Genomic DNA, 20,359 nt, shown 5'->3' with positions numbered 1-20,359 from the left:
CACTGTGTATCTGCTAAGGCATTCAGAAAAAGAACTAGCCTAGACAAAGATCCAAACTGTTGCAATCTGAACAAACAGCACAGACTGAGACAAATAGGTAAGTCAGTGTGACAATTCTCATGTGTCAAACTTTTGAGTGCCAGCCTTTGAAACATGACAGATGTTGACAATACACAAATTAAATACAGTTCTCACACTACTGCTCCAAAATTCTTTTCAGAACTACTACTATCCTGAAGTTACACTGCAACCTATCTTGTCTGAAGAATAAATCTAAGTTTTCTGAAACCTGGTATTAATAACGTATTCTTTTCATGAAAACTGCATTTGTATTGCTAAGCCTGAAAGTAACCCAGGACAATACAGCAGCCATATCGGCTTGGATGGCAATCTGCTCAGGCATCTCTGATCAACAGTAGTGGTGCTTTTATAATATCTTATAAACATAAAATACAACTATGGAAGTCTTAACATACAGAGCTATACATTTAATACAGACACATGATTCAATGGATCACCTGTGTTCTAATCAAAAATACATACAACGTGCTGCTACAGGGGAGACCTACCTGACCTCCACGCTCTACGGAGGAACGCAAATGCAAATGAAAGTGCTGCTCGGGATCCAACTCGTGCAAGTCCTTCGACACCTTTGCCTACAGGTCGTGGGCTAAGGGAAAAAAAAATACATAGGCATTGTGTCTATACAGCTTTATAATATATGTATTTAACTACATAGACTGAAAATAATTACACAATGTACTTGACAATTTTATAATTTACCTATATACATGCACATATAATTATACATTTTTTATAAATAATTGTAACTGCCTCAAAATGTCAACAAGCAAAATTTACTCTCATCCTAACTAATTCAATCCCTGACAACAAAAAGTTTCATACAGAATAAACAAAACAGACTGCCATCATTGCCATAAGAGAAGTTTCTGAAGGTGCTTAGAGTGAACTTACGATATTTTACTAAAAATACACAGATGTAAGATACTTCACATACTTATTATTTATCCAGGCTGTTTATACTGCTTGTGTATTTGAGCTGCATAAACTAGATTCACAGACTTTTTTTTTTTTTAATGTGAACCTTCAATTACAGATAATTTCATCGCTTTTTTCATTGTCTGTCTTTCCACTCAAGTGTCCTATGTCTCACTTATCTCACATATCTCACTTTGCAGCCTCTGTATTGGTATGTGTACCGAAGAGAGACAGCTAGAATTTTTATTTATACCTCACAAAACATTTCTATCAACTTCACTTTTTAATCAAATTATCGCATTAATCAAGCTGACAAGCTTTTAATTCTCTACCATTTTCTCTTAGGAAGACACAATCCTTTTATTTCTATCTCATATGACAATGAAAGTGAACTGCACAGAGCTTCTTTCAAGAGAGAGAAATTTTAAACTGGCATTTTTAGCAGTCTGGTAACTTAAATACACCAGTGTTCTTTTGAATCAAAAAATATTCTTCAGAGAATAGACTGTTCAGTGAAAGACATCACTGTCAGAACAATCCCATAATAACTAGTCTACAATCCTACTTACTGTCTCCTTCAATTTTAAAAGCTAGAGACAAGCTAACAAAAATTTGCTTGGCTGAATTGACTGTTCAGTCAGACAGACAGCAGTCTAATTCAACAATTGACAAGTTTTTTTAATACCTCACTTGACAGAATTTTTCTATTTTTAGGTCAAAAAAACTATCTAAGGAAATGGCTTTAAACTGGAAGAGGGTAGACTTAGACTAGATATTAGGAAGAAATTCTTTACTGTGAAGGTGGTGAGACTCTGGAACAGGTTGCCCAGTGAGGCTGTGAATGCTCCCTTCCTGGAAGCATTCAAGGCCAGGCTGCATGGGGCTTTGAGAAGCCTGGTCTTGTGAGAAGTGTCCCTGCCTATAGCAGGGGAGTTGGAACTCAATGATCTTAAATGCCCCTTCCAATCCAAACCATTCTATGAATTATAATAAAAGCCATCAACATCACAAGTAAACATCTGCCAAGGAGGAAAACTGTATGGCAGATAGCACCAGATACCTTAAGAAATAGAAACTTGTCCATGCATGACAACAACTCGTTACCTTTTCTTGTCCACAGTAGGCAGAGGGATACTATTGCTCTTCCACTTAACTTTGACATTCTCCTGAAGAACTGTTCTGTTCAACGCAATAAAATAACGTTCCAGGATAACAAGCCTCTGCTTTAGCCGCATAGCTGAAAGAGCTGTTGTGGCAGTTTGTGTGGCCAGAGTCTGTTGTTCCTTCACTAGTACATGTAGGCATTCCTTCAATTCATTCACATCTAAAAATCAGAGAAAGATAAGCATTCATCTTTGTTACATACATTGCCAACAAATGTAAAGACAAATTAAAAACCATTAGTTGACCAGAAGTCTAAATTGCAAAACCCAGTGAAATTCACTGCTTCTATATTTAATGTGCAAATGCTAACATATGTATTACTTAATTACAAATCATATTTAACAGATATTTAGACAAAAGCTAAGGTAATCATGAGAACTGGTACTGTGTGAATACATCTGAACCTTTATATTTCATGTCTGAAATGAAAACATCATAGAAAATATTTATGCAAGTGTGCCATATAACTTGTTTGTTTGGAAAACTCTTATCAGCAGCAGGCGTCAGTGCTAGACTTCTAAGTACAAGCAACAACATGGAGGCCATATTTTCATTTTCCAATGATATACATTATCTTAAGTTTCTCAGAAGTCATAGAATAACTCTCAGAAGCTCTAGGGCCACTGCCAAGAAGTGGTTAGATTCTGAAACAAATTATGCAAGAAATTTAAAAGACACGGGTATCATCAGCAAATTGAAGATGTGGCCTGTGCAGCAACAGCAGATAACTAATTCTTTGCTAACCAAAACAAGCATTCCACACTCTACAGTCCTAATAATGTAATGACAGCTGATAACAACAACAGCTTCAAAACACAGAATTTGGGAACAGTGTTTTGTTGCTCTTGTTTGATTGACTTGTTTAGTTTAGTTTTGTTTGGCTGTTTTTTTTTTTTGGTTGGTCTGTTTCTTTTACGTTCTCTGGAGATTTATTTCCTAGGATGAAGATCAACTAAGTTTCTTCTTAAGAGAGGTTTTTCTATTCTATTTTCTTTTTATGTCTACATATATGTAACAGTGTTTGTGAAAAGATGCCTCAAAGGAAAAAAAAAAAAAAAGAAAAAAAAAAAAAAAAAAAAAAGAAAACATATTTTGGAGTAGCAATTTCCAAGCTACAGAAATGCACTAGTAGCAGCCTTTGGAGCTCAAAACTGTATCTAATGAGACATGAAGGTTTTTTTTCATATGTAATTCTACAAAATACATCAAAGTTTTGTCCCCTTTCTGCAATGCAACTCCAGATACCCAGGAGAGTGGGTATTCAAGTGGCCTCTTCTACCACTATATCACATTGCACAGTTGCATACAGCTTGTTGTCAGCCCTCAACCCAGCCTGCTTTCAACACTGCTACTCACATTTCAGTATTTTGTATGTTAGATTCCTTTCCCTGAGGCAGTCTGCATTTTTCCATCTATGAGGAACAACTTACTTTTTTCAGTAAGAACAGATAAAAAAGTGTTCCTTGTAATCTAGACTTCAAAAACTAGACAAGAGCAATAGCAGCTATCACACACATCCATACTTTAATTCACAGAAGAATATGACAAAAGAGCCAAACTGTCCTTAAAATGTCCTTAAAATTCCTATAAAATTTCCTGGTATGGCTGACACTCAAGAGATTGCACACAACTACTTCAGATCCCTATGTAAAGTAAGACAAAGCAAATGCCTGCTTAAAGCACATTTGGTTTGTTTGGTTTAAGCTTATTGGCAACCTTTAATGGATTAATCACACAGAATCACAGAATCACCCGGGTTGGAAGGGACCCCAAGGATCATGTAGTTCCAACCCCCCTGCCTAGCAGGGCCACCAAACATACACATTCAGATCAGGTTGCCCAGGACCCCGTCCAACCTGGCCTTAAACACGTCCAAGGACGGGGCATCCACAACCTCCCTGGGCAGCCCGTTCCAGGGCCTAACCACTCTCCTAGTAAAGAACTTCCCCCTAACATCCAACCTAAATCTTCCCTCCTTCAACTTAAAACCATTTCCCCTAGTCCTGCTGTTGTCAGTCCTTTTGAAGAGTTTACTCCCCTCCTGGGTGTAGGTTCCCTTCAGGTATTGATAGGCTGCAATGAGGTCACCCCGCAGCCTTCTCTTCTCCAGGCTGAACAAGCCCAACTCCCTCAGCCTGTCCTCATAGGGGAGGTGCTCCAGCCCCCTGATCATCTTAGTCGCCCTCCTCTGGACCCTTTCCAAAATCTCAATGTCTTTCTTGTACTGAGGGCTCCACACCTGGACACAGTACTCCAGGTGGGGCCTCACAAGAGCCGAGTAGAGAGGGACAATCACCTCCCTGTCCCTGCTGGATGTTAGTTTGCAGCCTGAAGCTCCAGCATACTTTGAGGTCAATAACCACAATTTTGAAGGAAAAGTCTCAGTTGCAAAGTATTAGCACTACTCAGAAGCAAAATTAAAATTGCTACATGTTCTGAGGCTAATGCTGTTACCTAAAGCATGACTTAACATTTATCTTGTAACAGAACACTATCAGTGCTGACATACCAGTATCACGATCTCTCTACATAAGCCAACAGAAAAGACAAACACTGCTTTTCTTCCCTTCCTAAATACACCCTAGCAATCTCTTAATACCACTGGGACATAACAGTGAAACAGGAAACAACCAATGCTTCATTTTACAGATAGACTTTTTAAAATATTATTCTTTTTGGCAACCTATTTCATTCTGCTGGTTAATTCCCAATATTACATTCTCAAATATCCACAGGAATATTAAAGACATAGTCAATGGCACTTCTATTACTGCTTATGTCCAGGAGAGACAAAGTCTACGCTTAGTGTTATAGAAATCAAGTAGACCCCAATTCAGCAGTCTACAAACAGAGCTATAGTACTCATACTTCCCTCCTAGCAGAAAAATTATCTAAAGGTGAACAGTCCCTAAAATTGTTCCCAAGAGTTAAGAATGACATGTTCTCCTGTGACAAAGCCCTTCCTTTCAAAATAACATGTTTACTAAACATACATCATGGGGATAACTGGCAAGAAACAGAACACACAGAGACTACCTACATTCTGATTACAACTCCTTATTTCCCTGAAATACTACAACTGCTCAATTCTAGAATTGGTTCCAATCAACCACATTGTTTCTGTTTCCAAGATTCCCAGCTTCTCTGTTGCAACTGATGATACAAACTACAGTACAAACTCTGAATGCATAAAAACCAGAAACCTACAAAAGTACACAGCATACATCAAGTCAAGCAGAACAAGTTCTCAAGTGAACTGTTGCATACACACTGTACTACATCTGTGTACCTACAAATATGCAGGTGTATATACATATGTATATATACACACACATACACACACACACATGTACATATACACGCACAAGGCTTTTGATACGATCCCACGTCAAGTTCTTATCTCTAAATTGTTAAGATACGGATTTGAAGGGTATATTATTCAGTGAATAAGTAACTGCTTGGATGGTTGCAGTAAGAGAATTGTGGCCAGCAGATCTATATCCATGTGAAGGATGGTGACAAGTGGTGTCCCCCAAGGGTTTATCTAGGGACACAGTGGAATCAAGTGTAAGTGTACTCTAGGCAAATTTACTGACAATACCAAGCTGTGTGGTGCAGTTGACACAACAGAAGGAAGGGATGCCGTCCAAAGGGATCTGGATGAGCTTGAAAAGTGGGCTCACATGAACCTCATGAGATTCAGCAAGGCCAAGTGCAAGCTGTTGTACTTGGGTCAGGAAATCCCAGATGCGTACAGACTGGGAGAAGAACACACTGAGAACAGACCTGCAAAGAAGGACTGGGGGGTCATTGTAGATGAAAAGCTGGACATGAACCAGCAGTGTGTGCTTGCAGCCCAGGAGGCCAACTGCATCCAGCTCTGCATCAACAAGAGGGGTGGCCAGCAGAGAGAGGGAGGGGATTGCCCCTCTACTCTACCCTCATGAGTCTCTGTCTGGAGTACTGCGTCCAGGCCTGGGGCTCCCAGCACAGGAAGGACACAGAGCTATTGTAGAGGGTCCATGAAGATGATCAGAGGGCTGAACCACCTCTCCTATGAAGAAAGACAGAGGGAGTCGGGCTTGTTTGGCTTGGAAAAGGGACTAGGAACTAGGGAGACTTCACTGTGCTCTTCTGATACTTCAAGGAAGTTTACAAACAGGAGACCAATTTTTTACATGATCTGATAGCGAAAGGACAAGGAGGAATGTCTCTAAACTAAAAGAGGGGAGATTTATGTTAGATGTGAGAAATAAACACTTCTCAGAGGGCAGCAAGTCTCTGGCACACACTGCCCAGAGAGCTTATGGATGGCCCATCCCCAGAGGCATTCAAGGTCAGGTTGGATGAGGTCCTGGGCAGCCTGAGCTAGTAGGCGGCAGTCCTGCCCACAGCAGGAGGTTGAAACTGGATGAGCTTTAAGGTCCCTTTCAATCTAAGCCATTCTATGATTCTATGACATTCATAGTTGCACTCAGAAAATTCATTCCCAGTAGTTCAGCAATGCATACTGGTGATAAACTGTAAGATACTCAGCATCACATTCAACGATCTGACAACTGATTTATTTGAGAAAAAACAAACTTTTTAAAAGCCTCAAAGATTCAGTTCTGTTTCAATGCAGAAGATCAACATAATACTTCAAGATAACTGGAACTAGATAGACCACAACAGTTTCAAAAGAAAAATTTCACAGTATCATTTACTATCACTTCAGAAGCAAGTTATTTTGCTTTCCTGTCAACAAATGAAGTTGAATTAAGACAATACAAGAGTTAGTAAAAGGAATCAATCACAATTATTTCATCACTTCTTATGCACAAAAAGAACGGCTGGAAGGAATCTAATTTTGAAGCACTTAGCCTTCTAAGCATTCAGTTACAACAAACTATCTTCAAATACTTCAAGACTACATGCAAAAATAATTTATTCATGCAGAAAATATGACGTAGCCTCACCAACATTCAAACCATTAAAAAACTGAATAATTAGCTTCAACGACTTTAGTTTGAAAAATTCTTCCCCTCTACTCTTCTCACTTGAACCCCTAAAACCGTAGCCATTTCAGATTGAGAAGTGTAAGTAAAGTCTGGAACAGCTATTTCAGACATTATTTTAGCTATAGTAATCCTACATCTCAGTTATCTCAAAGCTGGACCAAGGACTGTCTTACTTTATTAGAGGTAAGTTCTTCAGTTTTAAGTGACCTGTATCTACACACTTCCTCTTCTTTAAATCTACTCTTACTACATAAACAAATTTATATTTTTTTTAATATGAGTTTCCTTCTCAGAAGGATTTAAGTACTTTAAGGAATAGATCAAGTGAAGTTGGCCAAATCTGAATAACATATATTACAAAGGAACTAAACAGACTAATGAGATAACAGCCTGTTAATAGTAATGATTCAAATTTCACCTTAGAAATTTGGTTACAGGGAACTCTTTAACCAAAAGTGTTTATGTCAGTCCTTGATGCTAAATGCCTCTTGCCAAACTCTGCTTTGTGAATCGTTTTATGAAGAGTGGAGACATTATTTACCTAATCCATATGTACAGCGTAAGACCTGAAGTCATAACATACAAGCTTAAATTCTCAAGTTAACATTAGCAAAATACTTGTTAAGTGACAACTATAATCAGATATGTTTCTGGCTGTCGTGGAGAGATATATAAGGGTTTTACCATCTTCTGTTAAAACTCATCACACCCCTCCCATCCCGCAGCAGCTAACATAACTACATGTCATCACTTCTTAATTCATCCTGCCAGCAATTCCCTGCATTAGAAGGAAAAATACCAGCAGTGTTTAACCTAGATGATTTGACAGAATAAGGTTAAGGAGTGATGCGCTATTTGGTTATGTCAGCAAACTTAAGGGGGCAAAGCAGGCAGCTAATGACTGTAACTTCTTAAACCATCTCAGCCACAGACAGAACACTAACCTGACATGAGTCTAAGACAGGTTGCCTACCAAGGCATGTCTGCTCCCTTTTTAGGATTTTAATAGGAATTAACATACTAAATGGTTTCTTAACATTTACAGCAGTAGCTTTTGCAGAGAACACTGCAGGCTTTTTACAGGTGAACTGATGATCAGCAAAAATGCCCCTATCAAACTGAAAAGTTTCAAGGACTTCCCCTGGGCCACAAGTCTTAGTAAAGGCAAATACAGATGATAGGATGTAAAGGGATTTCAGACCTAAAAATTCAAACAATTTGTGAAGAATACAATGCTACAATGAGCTCACATTTCCTGAAAGCAGCAGAACTTTAAGTTGATGCTCAAATACTCAGACACACAGCAGAATGGCAAGACGTAAGCCTCATCTACACCTTCACACATGTGTTTTATGCTTCTCAGGGAGTGTTTTCAGGGACATCCTCTGAAAAGCATAAACAGCAAGGAAAAGGATGCTTGGAGACAGACAGTAATTTCCAAGTTAGATGGGGGGGAGGGAGGGACTTAAAACCTGTTTGAAGTGGTAACAAAAAAAAAAGTGAAAGAAAAAACAGGGAGGTAAGCATTTTGAGCTAGGCCCTGATTCCTTTCACTGAACCATTGTTTCTATCAACATTCCTGAATCTTAACTTAAAAAGACTTGATCTAGAATATCAAAAACTAAATTTCAATACTGTGAATTCTTTCAATTTCTTCTGACCACACTATAATTTAGATGTATTTACCTAGCTAATATCTCTTATAGGATGAAACTTCAGCATGTTTTCCCCTTTCTTACATAAGGCAGAAAGATCCCATTGCTGTTGCTAGTGACATGTTTCTCAATAGCAACTCACTGAAATCACACGATTAATTTTTACCCCCCTCTCCCTTAGGTAATGCCTCTGAAGCATTTCTCAGTGCAATTAGCTATGCTAATACTATCAAGGAAACAAGACATGGTATTATCTATGAACAAGCTCTCACTTGTACACATGGAGACCTCCAGGAGTTCCATGTCATAACAGTGACTTACTGGCAAAACAGTTTAATTCACTGCTGAAATAAATCAGGCCTGACTATCTGAAAAACAACAATGATAGTAGTAAAACAAGGCTTTTAAGAAGAATCAGAAGTGCTTGGGTAATGATGAACACATAGCCTTGAGGTAACAGGACAAAGGGTAGTTGCTTTAAAGGAGCACTCATGTCAAAATGAGGCCTGAACAGTTCAACACTGACATCAGGTAAGAGCTGAATATGAAATGGATGAACGCTAAGAATCTAGAGAAGAAAAAAAGCAAAGTCCAATAATGACTTACTCACATTTTTATTACTACCTTATGCATTTTATAAGAATTTAACATAGTAACATCACTAGGGAGGCTGGGGGGGGGAAGAAAGAAGAAAAACAACTGTGACATCCTTGCCCTGGTTGTGGCAGTACAGTCATCACAGCATAAATTACAACCAGGGAAAATATTTTCCTTCTCTGAACTCGTGCCAGGACATGGAAAGGAAGACAAAAAGCTCTGCTTCTCAACATGTTTTCTGAACTGCTTTTTTTGTGCTTTCTCAAAATCCCTCAGCCCTTAGGGAGGAAGGATGTCACAAGGCCTAGTGACTTGGTTCAGCCCACTGAAGTTCAATAGCATGATCCTCCACACTTTACTGGCAAAATAAGACTGTATTCACCACTTCCAAAACATGGATATACACCAGACATTATGAAAGCCATGACTAGACAAAGTAAGACTGTAAATCATTAAATTCAACAGATACAGCTCAGTGGTAAGTCTGAAACGCAGACTTTAAATCCCTCTTCAATTCTTTTTCTAAAAGAACTCCAAGCTCACATCTCTAAATTATACCTTACTTGTCAAGGAATATAAAATATATATATATATATATATATGTTTAAAAAAAAACAAAAACCCACAGTAAATCTTTCATTCCAACTTGATCAATAAGAATACATTTAAGAAACAGTTCTCCTGAAAAGCTTCTTCACTCTTTTGACAGACAAATATTCAAGGGTTCATTTTATTTTTCAGATAGATGACAGAAGAAAAGCTCAGAAGAGTTGCACGTGTTTTATAAAATAAGAAAAATACCAAGATTGAAATAATCTTCTGTATTTTCTTTTCCAAAAATTAATTACCAAGCCACAGGATGCAGATGATGACGCAATGAAATGCAAATGAATGAGCAAAAGGCAATTGTTACCTCTCCTTCTAACAAATGCAAAACAAAAAGTTACCTACAATCAGGAGCAAAAGCTCCATCACAATGCTCTACTAATAAAACACAAGAGTGTTTATAGTATTTTTTACGGATCTGCTTGTCACAGACATTAACTCAAATCAAAGCGATGCAGACTTTAAGCACAAAAGGTAACAGCAAGGAATACAAATTTAGTATATGAAGCTAATAAATTATTTCTGTAAGCTCCATACAAACATAACTTTTTACTTTAAAAAAATATATATATTTTATAGGAAACAATTGGAGGGTGAGCTTGAAGGACCATCTCAATCAAGTTGGTCAGTTGGGAGAAATTTAATAAGATACTTTGTATTTAGATTACCATTTTTTACATTTGTTTTATTATACTGGTCATCAACAAATACCAAATACAAATTCAATACAAAAACAATGTGACCTTTAGCTTACATCTCTTCAATACATTCCCCCTTCTTCAGCATTCCCCCTCCCCCCACTGTAACTACAATTCTTCTCATTCCTCCTGCACTGCAAAATTCTGTCCCAGTTCTAGAGTGACAGCAAGTCCATCTGCTTCTCCATCCTTAAGAAAAGGGGACAAGCTGGCTGGCAAATATCAGAGGACAACAGACTGACAGTTGACCTGTGGCTCAACAGAAACAAGTGAAGTAGCTTTCCCAGAAAACAAGGCTATGCAGATCTGGATTCTGGCACTAAAGAGACAGGGACCCTCACGTGCTTCTGCGTGAGGGAAAAGGAACAGGAGCATAACAGGTGTCTCCAAAGTTTGTACATGCCAGCATCTGAACTGGGCAACATCAGGCACCAGAACTATAAAACAAACCACTGAAGTGAAGCTGCTGTTCACTGTTTCACTGAAGTGAAACTGCTGTTTTCAAGCTTAGACCATTTCAGACAGTGGGTTTGCTGTACAATAATAAGGAGTAATAGGGAACTTTAACTGACTTCAATATAAAAATCAGTATTGTACAGAGTCACAGGTGAAGAAGTGAACACACAGACCATTTCTCCTCTGCAATCACAGGTGAGATTACTGTCAGCAAAGGTCAGGACAGACAGTTAATTTAATAGATACTTCCAACATTGCTCCCATGATTCACTGAAGCTCCTCTACCAGACCATGAAATCAAAAAAGAAAAATCACCTATTAAATCTTTATTGCCTGCAGAAAATTCAGGCTTCAGAACCTAAGTAATTTCTTTTTAGTATCTGTAACTGGAAAGAAATGTTCTAAAGACATCTTAACAATTATCTGTATAACTGCATTTGTTCCAAGCCAGTTTATCACTCCTTCAACTAGCATGAGAGGTGTAAACTGACTCTCTAAGTCATGACTCTAATTAAATCTGAAAGCAATTACAGTAAATGTTTAACTTGATTCTCAGTTAAGCACTTACCAAACTTCTTCCACTAGCCTAACAGATGTATCTGTCAACAAGTACATTTGATCCAATTACTCTGCAATGCTACAAAAGTAGTAATCAACACAGAACATGTATTGCTTCAGTGAGAATCACCAAAACAGCTATAGTACCTGGTTGCCTGCCCCATACCCAACTCTCCACAATCGATTTGGCCCTGTAAGTGGGTGGCGGAGCCTCTTCTTCATCCTTCTTTTCTTTGTCATTTTGCTCTTCTTTCTTTGATGCAGTTTGGCATTCAGTGCTATCATCTAAAGAAGGAAAAAAAAAAAAAAAAAAAAGACTGGTTAAGCTACCTTCTCCTTTAAGTCAGATTTAGATTAGAAAGGTGAAAGGTGAAACTCAGAGCCCAATTTTTCCAGCACGATGGTCTATTAGTAAGAGCAAAAGGGGCAGAGGGGGGGAGGGGGAATGTGGTATGTACCATGTTAACTGCCACAGGTGGTAGGTCTTACATTACATTTCATAAGACAGTGACCTTAAAATCCAGAAATCACTGTTGTAACCTCCTAGGGAACTTTATTTAAATCCACACCAACACACAAAGTCACTATTGCAAAGAGCGCACTCGAGGTCAGACTTGGCTCCCAACTACCTGCATTTCTCCTGCATTTACTTTCATATTTCAGCACAGAAAATACAACAAATTGTCTTAATTTCAAAACCTATATATTAGCATTCTATATATTAGCATTCACACTAATTTCATGCAACAGCATTTCAAAATCTCTAGTGTATCTATCATCTTAGTAATTACCAGCAAGCAATGAAAATAATACCACCACTTTGTCCCTAAGCAATAGAAAAGCATTTGCAATCCTTTTTAAGGATTACTTTCACTAAGACAGAAAACAGACATTAGTCACTTATCTCTGTAATCAAAGACTGCCTGAAAGCCCAATTAGCTAAATACAGTAGATGTAGACAGCTGAAAGTCTCTCATTCACATCAGGGATGTGGATCCCCATTCCCTTACCTTCAGCCAGTTCAATTGCTTTGCAACTCAGGGCTTCATAGCAATTGCATATGACTATGACCTTCATTTCTAAAAACAACCCTCAAAATTTCTCAAGATCAGCATTTAAAAGAAAGCCCTGAAGAGATTAGTCTCAGTCATTTTTATCAGGCTCCTAGAAACCACTGGTTCTCCACTCCCTTCTGCTAGCCTAGACTACATAGACTCCTTCCCAGACAGCCAAGCCACAACAATCCAAACAATCCCAACAGCCACCCCAAAAGCAGAAGCACATTTCAGACAATGATAATAAGAAAGACCCTTAAAGCTGCAGAAAAACACAGCACATCTATGTATACTGCACCTGCCCCACACTCCCCTTGTATCTCACTTGGATAACAAAAGCTCTCAGCATACAAACACAACCTAACAATTTCCAATATATTCAGTTATTCTTTTCATTTGGCCTGGAATTAAAGAAAAAAAAAAAAAAAAAAAAACAGACTGTCATTTGATTGTAACCAGATCTGTGACTGCCTATTTGTTAAAAATGTCTTTGGCTGGAGACAATAGCAACACCCACAGTACATTTTTCCAAGCTGTCTTATTTATACAAATTTGTATTTAAAGTCCATGTTTCGTAATCTGTAACACACAGTAGTACACAGGAGGTGGCAAACAAAGACAAGGCAAACAGGAAAAATAAAAATAAAAAGATAGACAACAGCACAATGCACGCTGAGGTTGAGCTTGCGAGATAAGGAAGTGATAGTAGAGGTCATGTGAGTGCAGGATAACATCTGCATATTTCACTTTCAAGTAGAATGTATATTGAATATGACCCTTCCTATCAAATACTAACGAGCAGCCAACAGTCCAGCAATCATTAGCATGATAAAACACATCCAAAACACAACTGAATAGAGCTGGTTTTATTCCAAAGTACAAACAAACAATATTAAAAGGCACAGATTCCACTACACAGTTAAACCAAGCAACCTGTTGAGCCAGAGTAGTTTAAAATATTCCCACATCGCCACCATAACCTCAGTGTTTCTCCACTCACCCACACATGTACAGACACACTCCACAGCAGCTGGGATCTCAGTTAGTGGGAAGAAGGGTGGTGTGCCAAGACACTATGTTTTGCAAAGAGCTCTAAGAGAACTTGTTATGCTTTATAGCAGATCCTTGGCAAAGGTTGACAGCAAAGGACTATGAACTTAGCTCCTCTCTGCAAACAGAAGAGGTTCCAATCCAGGCTGGAACTTCATCTTTGTATTGTATAAAAATAAACGTGACTTTAAGCACAAGCAAATCTGCAAGGAAGAGTTTCTTTAGTTTTCTGTGTGAGCAGAATAGGAAGGGGGGGAGGGGGAAAGGAGGAAGAAGCTGAGCTAAAAATCACATTCAAAGCCCATGACAAATCGTTCCACACAGACTTGTCACTATTCTTACACACAACCACTTTCTCTTTAGGGAAGCTGGTCGGTCTAAATTGAAAGGAGCAGCACAGATCCCAAAATGATGAAAGTTCAGTTACATTAAGGAAAGAGATTTTTTAAAATAAAAATAAAAAAAAAAGGAACTCCCTTATTAAAAGGAACTTATTACAAAAGGGAGAGGGAGGCAGGAAGGAGTAAGTCTTGAGTAAAGCCAGCGTAAGCCAAAATGACAAATCACAAGGCAGTCCACAAAACAACACATACCAGAAGAGGCAGTAGCTGACAGCCCATTTTAATTTAAAATTAACAGGTTGCCAAGGAGGCTGTGGATGCCCCATCCCTGGAGGCATTCAAGGCCAGGCTGGATGTGGCTCTGGGCAGCTGGGCTGGTGGTTGGTGATCCTACACATAGCAGGGGGGTTGAAACTAGATGATCCCTGTGGTCCTTTTCAACCCAGACCATTCTATGATATTCATTATTATCAGAATGAAGTGTAAACATTGTAGGGAGCAAAAGCAACTGCATTAATTCTCTGCAATAACTTTCTCTTAACTATATTTTGGGTTATAATCTTAAACCTCCAAGCTGAAGTAGGTATGTTCCAATTCAGCAACTGAAGAAACTATCCTGCCTCAGTTAAGTCAGCTCCCAAAGCAAAGCACAAGAAGTCACCACGTGTGGCCAGTAATAGCCTAACCCCTCACAGGCAGGTAACAAAATGGAAGCAACTAAAGCTGGAACTTACACTTATTCAGTGAAGAAAATAACTGACAATCTGTAATGGCCTCAGGCACCTCTATTAGAGGAAGGTCTTGTGCTCCTCCCATATTCCAGCAAACTCATCCAGTCAGGAATCCTACACAGAAGTAAAAACCCTGCAGCTGTTTCCCAGCAGACAGCTCTATGAATACCTTCATGTCAATCATGAGGCAACAGTTACACAGCATGCTTTAAGCAAGGACTGCATTTTACAACTACTCTGAAATAGTACTTGGTAATCCAAGATCCAGGAAATATTTCAATCCCAATACAAAAACAAACAAACAAAAAAAAGAAAACACACACCACTGTTCTCTCTGCCAAAGATCAGACTGGAACGTAATAGCATTAGCGTGAAGTTCTATCTACGAAGCCATCTCTTACAGCCCCTTTTCCCATAACCCAGGACCTCAGAATACCAGCAACTTAACCAGCATCAAGCTGACAGACAAAGGTTCAACTCTCAGTTTGGAGGGGAATAGAAGAGGAAACCCAGTAATGGGACAGAGTTGTGAAGTTCATTTTATACTTCTCTATTAGAACTTAAGATAGTTAATTGAAACAGGAATTCCATCTATGCAGAAGTTTGTGGAAACAACAAAAAATTAGATTTGTGTGGTTAACTGACATCTTCAAAACATCCAGTTATGACTTCCTAACTTATTTCATACTTTCTACTCTTTCCAGTACACAGCTTCCAGTACAAGGTATTCATCTGATTCCAATCTCCTGATGGCAGCTGTCTTTTAAGTACATGTCATGCTACACCTGTATTTGGACATCACTGCTGTCACAGCTGTGTCCTTAGATGTTACTGGAAGCACGCAAACACATTTTGCTGAACACATTGATCATATACATCTTTCCAAAAGTGCCATGAATTAAAAACAAGCCTATTCCTAACCAAACGTTTCCACTAATAGGAAAAAATATATACATATATATATTTGCACTTTCTTCCCAGAGAGAAAATAAATGCGCTTCACTACCAAAAGCATATTCTTCCAGTTTATTCCTCTGCTGATTATCCACTGCAAGAATGAAGTGCCCCTTCAGAGCAGCCCAGCCTGTAATAACAGAGCTGTAGCTGTAGTGAAGAGAAAGGAATTGCACGCTAATTATAAGAGCCAAGAGCCTGAGAAGGCTATACTCAAATATCTAAACTATTGTAGCTTCACTTCACCCCTTCAAAGGAACAAAAAGGCAGACTAATCATGCTATTTAAACCTAGCTAAAGATTCGAAGAAAATCTTTGCTTGCTTCACATCTCAGAAAATCAGTCTATCTAAAGCCAGTGCTACATTTAAGAATTAAAAAAAAAAAAAAAAATCAGATACATGGGATTCTGGGTCATCCCATGCATCATCTTTTCACATCTTCAGCTCAGGCCAAACAATGGCAGAGAATCACTTTCAAATGGAGGAATACGTTATGTGCATGAAGTTTTCTGAAGGAACACTTCAGCTAGCAATATTTTCTGCAAACTACACTACTGATAAAGGCAAAAGTAAAGGGTATGCCAAACCAAGCTACTTGAGAAAGCTTAAAACCATCCAACAACAGTTACTAATAAAACTATTCCTTCTGTAAAATCTTGAGCTCGTAAAACCTCTCACAAAAGAATGCGATTGTTCATCTGAATAGAAGACAAAAAAAAAAGCACCCCATGCTCAGTCAGATTGTGGGCATTTTTCAACTGACCTTTTAGTCACTTCATGAAGACACAAAATTTGAAATAGCACTACTGCCTTTATCCCTTCCTCAGCTCAACTCCTTTATACCACGGCCTCAGCTGTAAACACACTGAGCAAAGTAACCAAGAGGACACTGCCATGCCTCACTCATCATAACACATCTGGTTATGATGTGTTCAGTTTCCAAAGACTGAAACAGATTTAAGCCTTCATTTGAAGACTCAGAAGTTACCATCCTGTAGACTTTTAGGAAACCACCTTCAAGTGTATTTCATTCAAAATAAAAACAGTGGCAAATTTATAAGCAGGTGAAAAGAAACCAAAATTTTGCTACAGAACAAATTCTGAATTCCATTTTCATCATCACTATAAAAGAAAAAGAAAGAAACAAACGTTTAAGAAAAGTCATACCTTTTCTTGGAGGTAGTTCACCATTCTGTGTAAATTCTGTTCCAGGATACACAATCTCCCCATCTTTTACCATTTCATTCCACAAACCACAGAGTCCGTCTCGTGTAAAAGCAAGCTGTTAAAAATAAATTATATATAATTACTTGCAATTGTATTTTTCCTAGAATCAACCCAGACAAAATTAAAAAAAAAACCCACCATGTATCATCTGACTAGTAAATTATTTGTGTGTGTTTGATAGAGGCTTGCATCATCTTCTGATTCTGCAGTTATGCTATTTTCAGATTAAAAGCTGAAAGCTTAGGTAGACTCAAAAACAGCAAGATGATCTTTCTTTTGTTGAATAGTTCTCCTCAAAAGCATAATTTGATCACCTCAAAACCACACACGTATTCAAAATGACATCAGGCAGTAATTCAGGTAAATATGTGAGGGAAATCCTTTTCTCCCTTCAGGAAAAGCTATGCTACATAAAGTCAAAAAATGGGGAAGCACGAAGAAAGTCAGCACAGCCTCCTCTACAGTAACTGAGGAGCAGGGCAGTCAAAAAACACATGACAACCAGACCATGCATCATAGGCACATTCAGTCAGTTCAAACCACCCTGCTGTGCAGAGCTCTGGTCACAACACTCCCTCTTCCTTCCAGCTGCTACAATACTTCCTCTCACGTGCCGATTAATGCATTTGTGTGAGCATCTGCTGAACCAGATCATGGGACTGATGAAGACTAAAGCAAGCTGTGCTCAGGGGAAGAACCAAGGGCTGTCTGAGCTTTAGCACAGGTCAGTTCTCAGTAAACTAAGTGTGTAGTGGAACAAACACGGCGGATCAAATGGCAGAACCCTGCCAGCATGAAGTGCTCACAAAACTACCAGCTATGAGACTGGCCTCCCAAGGATTTACCAATTTGCACCTTCCTTGAAGAGAACCCCATTGACCAAGACAACCTAATATTCTTCAGATGATGCTCTCTGCTTTCCAGAATGCTGTAAAACAGGTGCCTGCATCAAGTGAACTCCTTAATAACCAGGCTACTATTTGCAACCATATAGCCTAAGGGAGAAGGGGAGTACGTGAAACTAGAGAACAGAATGCCTTCAGTATTCTAGAGCTGTGCAATGGAGACATCTAAGGAAAATCCTGAAAGCTTACTTAGAAGCATCTTTGTAACACAACTGTAACTAACATTCAAATCCAAAATGTTTTAACTGAGGAATAATATAAATAACTTACATAACTGCTGCAAATATTTGCCACTATACGTACAAGTCCATTTATACTTTATCAGTTTCCCAAAGATGTTTTAGGAAAGGTTACAGTTTTTATGAGTCACAACCAATAGCAGGGAAATCATTAGCTGAACTCAGTAAGCTAAGACAAGAAAAATTAAAGTTGCATCACCACAGCAAACTGTGTTCCCATATCAGCTTTTTGACCTCCCACTGTGCACTCCACAAATTCAACAAGTCCTAATGATTTCATTCTTTTTTCAGCATAAGATACAAGATCACAAAGCATACGCATTTCTCACTTCCTGACCTCAAGGGGATACGAGAGAAAAGACAGTCTGACCTAGATCTTATACAGCTTACCTGTGATTTACCAGGTGTATACCACCAGAATTGTGCTGTTACCATACTTCAATGAAGGTGACATTCCCTGCTCTTCAGAGCTGGAGAAGACATAAGCCTTCTGCAGAATGCTGTGCATTGCTAAACACTTTACAGCTGGCTTATTGTTTTAAAAATTGGAATAGAGTGAACTAAAGTTGTACTCCAATAACGTAAAAGAAAAGAAAGAAAAAGAACCCTTTTCCATCACTGTGTTTCTCACATTGTTCTACATCTATAAATATTTCAACAGTAAGAGAGAGAGAGAGAGAGAGAGAGAGAGAGAGAGAGAGAGAGAGAGAGAGAGAGAGAGAGAGAGAGAGAGAGAGAGAGAGAGAGAGAGAAAGAGAGAGAGACACCCCCCTCTTTCATACGATGTGGGCATATTCTTTAGTGGGGCACCCAAATCATTTAATTTTCCCAGTTCTTAACAATAGCTTTGGTTGAAAAAAATACCTAACACAGCTATTTCAGTGTTTCTGGCTCCTATATCATTGAAGGATTTACACAAAGACTTTTGTTTATTAAACTGTATTCTCGTACATTTTACTTCATATTCTCAAATCGCCCTGATATAGAAAATAATTGTCACTGCCCTTTAGTTTACATACTAAAGGCCTAAAAGCTTTGGATTCAAGGTTCTTCATAACGCAACAATATTTTAATGATAAAACTTACTACCTCGGCAAACACAGCTGTAAAGCAGACTGAAAATTCTCTCCATTTCAACCTCTAATCTTTACACATAGCACAAAGCTCACACAAGTCTTCTAAGCAACTAAACGCTGAAAAAGTAAAAAAAAAAATGTCTTCTGCCTTGGGTTTACTGTCTGAATTCTTATCCAAGTCATTTTGTTGGTATGCTGCAGAAAGATAAAGCAACCACAGAGATTATAGGTCAGACTCAGACACAGCTCCCCCTCCTTCTCCAAATATGCTGCATGGAAGTTTACACTGTAAGCGCTCTCCGGAAAAACAACCTTTCTTTCATTCACTCTGTAGTTAACATTTTGTCAGAGGTTTAATTGGAGGGGGGGGGAAAGGGGGGTAGGGGGAGCAGAAAAGGAGGCAAGTTTGAAGGTAAAGAAACATTGGACTTTTCTTTTAGCAAATAATAATTATCTAGTAGCCACCTGAAAAGACATTTAAGGAACAGTATTTACAATTAATACATGTGTGATAGCTGAAGGCAACTCAACTCCAACTGTAACAAGTTCACCATTAATCTATTCAGTGTCCAGCAAACACATTAAACAGTGAACTGCTGCTACAGTAGCCAACAGTTCAAGCAAAGTTTGGGTTTTCAAAGAATGATGGGGGAACACAGTTGAGAAGCAGCTCTGCAGAACAGGTCCTGGGGGCCTGGTGGACACCAAGCTGAACATGAACCAACAACACTCCCACGCTGCAATGCAGGCTAATAGTACTCTGGGCTGCAGTAGGCAAACTCTCATCAGCAAGAGGGAGGTGATTTTTCCCCTCTGTTCAGTACTGGTGCCCAGTTCTGGGACACCTCAGTACAAAAGAGTCATGGACACGCTGGAGAGAGTCCAGTGAACGGCCACAGAGATGATGAAGGGACTGGAGCACCTCTTTGATAAGAAAAAGGCTGCAAATGTCCACAGAGGACTCAGCCAGGCTCTTTTCAGTGGTGCTCTGTGTCAGGACAAGACACCACAGGCACAAACTGAACCCAGAACCCAGCCTAGTCAAAG

At 38.8% G+C, this 20,359-nt stretch overlaps 1 protein-coding gene across 4 annotated transcripts in view; it reads right to left on the bottom strand.

The window, feature by feature from the left end:
• HERC2 (HECT and RLD domain containing E3 ubiquitin protein ligase 2) overlaps window positions 1–20,359 on the bottom strand; it is a 103,115-nt gene that overhangs the window by 75,162 nt on the left and 7,594 nt on the right. For all 4 annotated transcript variants that reach the window (XM_048963836.1, XM_048963865.1, XM_048963855.1 and 1 more), the window contains exons 3-6: window positions 17,033–17,147; window positions 11,881–12,018; window positions 2,104–2,323; window positions 570–670 (exon numbers count right to left, since the gene is read on the bottom strand). In XM_048963836.1, coding sequence (XP_048819793.1) covers window positions 570–670; window positions 2,104–2,323; window positions 11,881–12,018; window positions 17,033–17,147 — 574 coding nt within the window. The remainder of the gene's footprint in view (window positions 1–569; window positions 671–2,103; window positions 2,324–11,880; window positions 12,019–17,032; window positions 17,148–20,359) is intronic.

This window comes from Lagopus muta, chromosome 1, assembly GCF_023343835.1.
Source record: "Lagopus muta isolate bLagMut1 chromosome 1, bLagMut1 primary, whole genome shotgun sequence".
Lineage (NCBI taxonomy): Eukaryota > Metazoa > Chordata > Aves > Galliformes > Phasianidae > Lagopus > Lagopus muta.
Note: the sequence above shows the minus strand (reverse complement) of the source record. Positions and strands in the feature narration are given on the sequence as shown.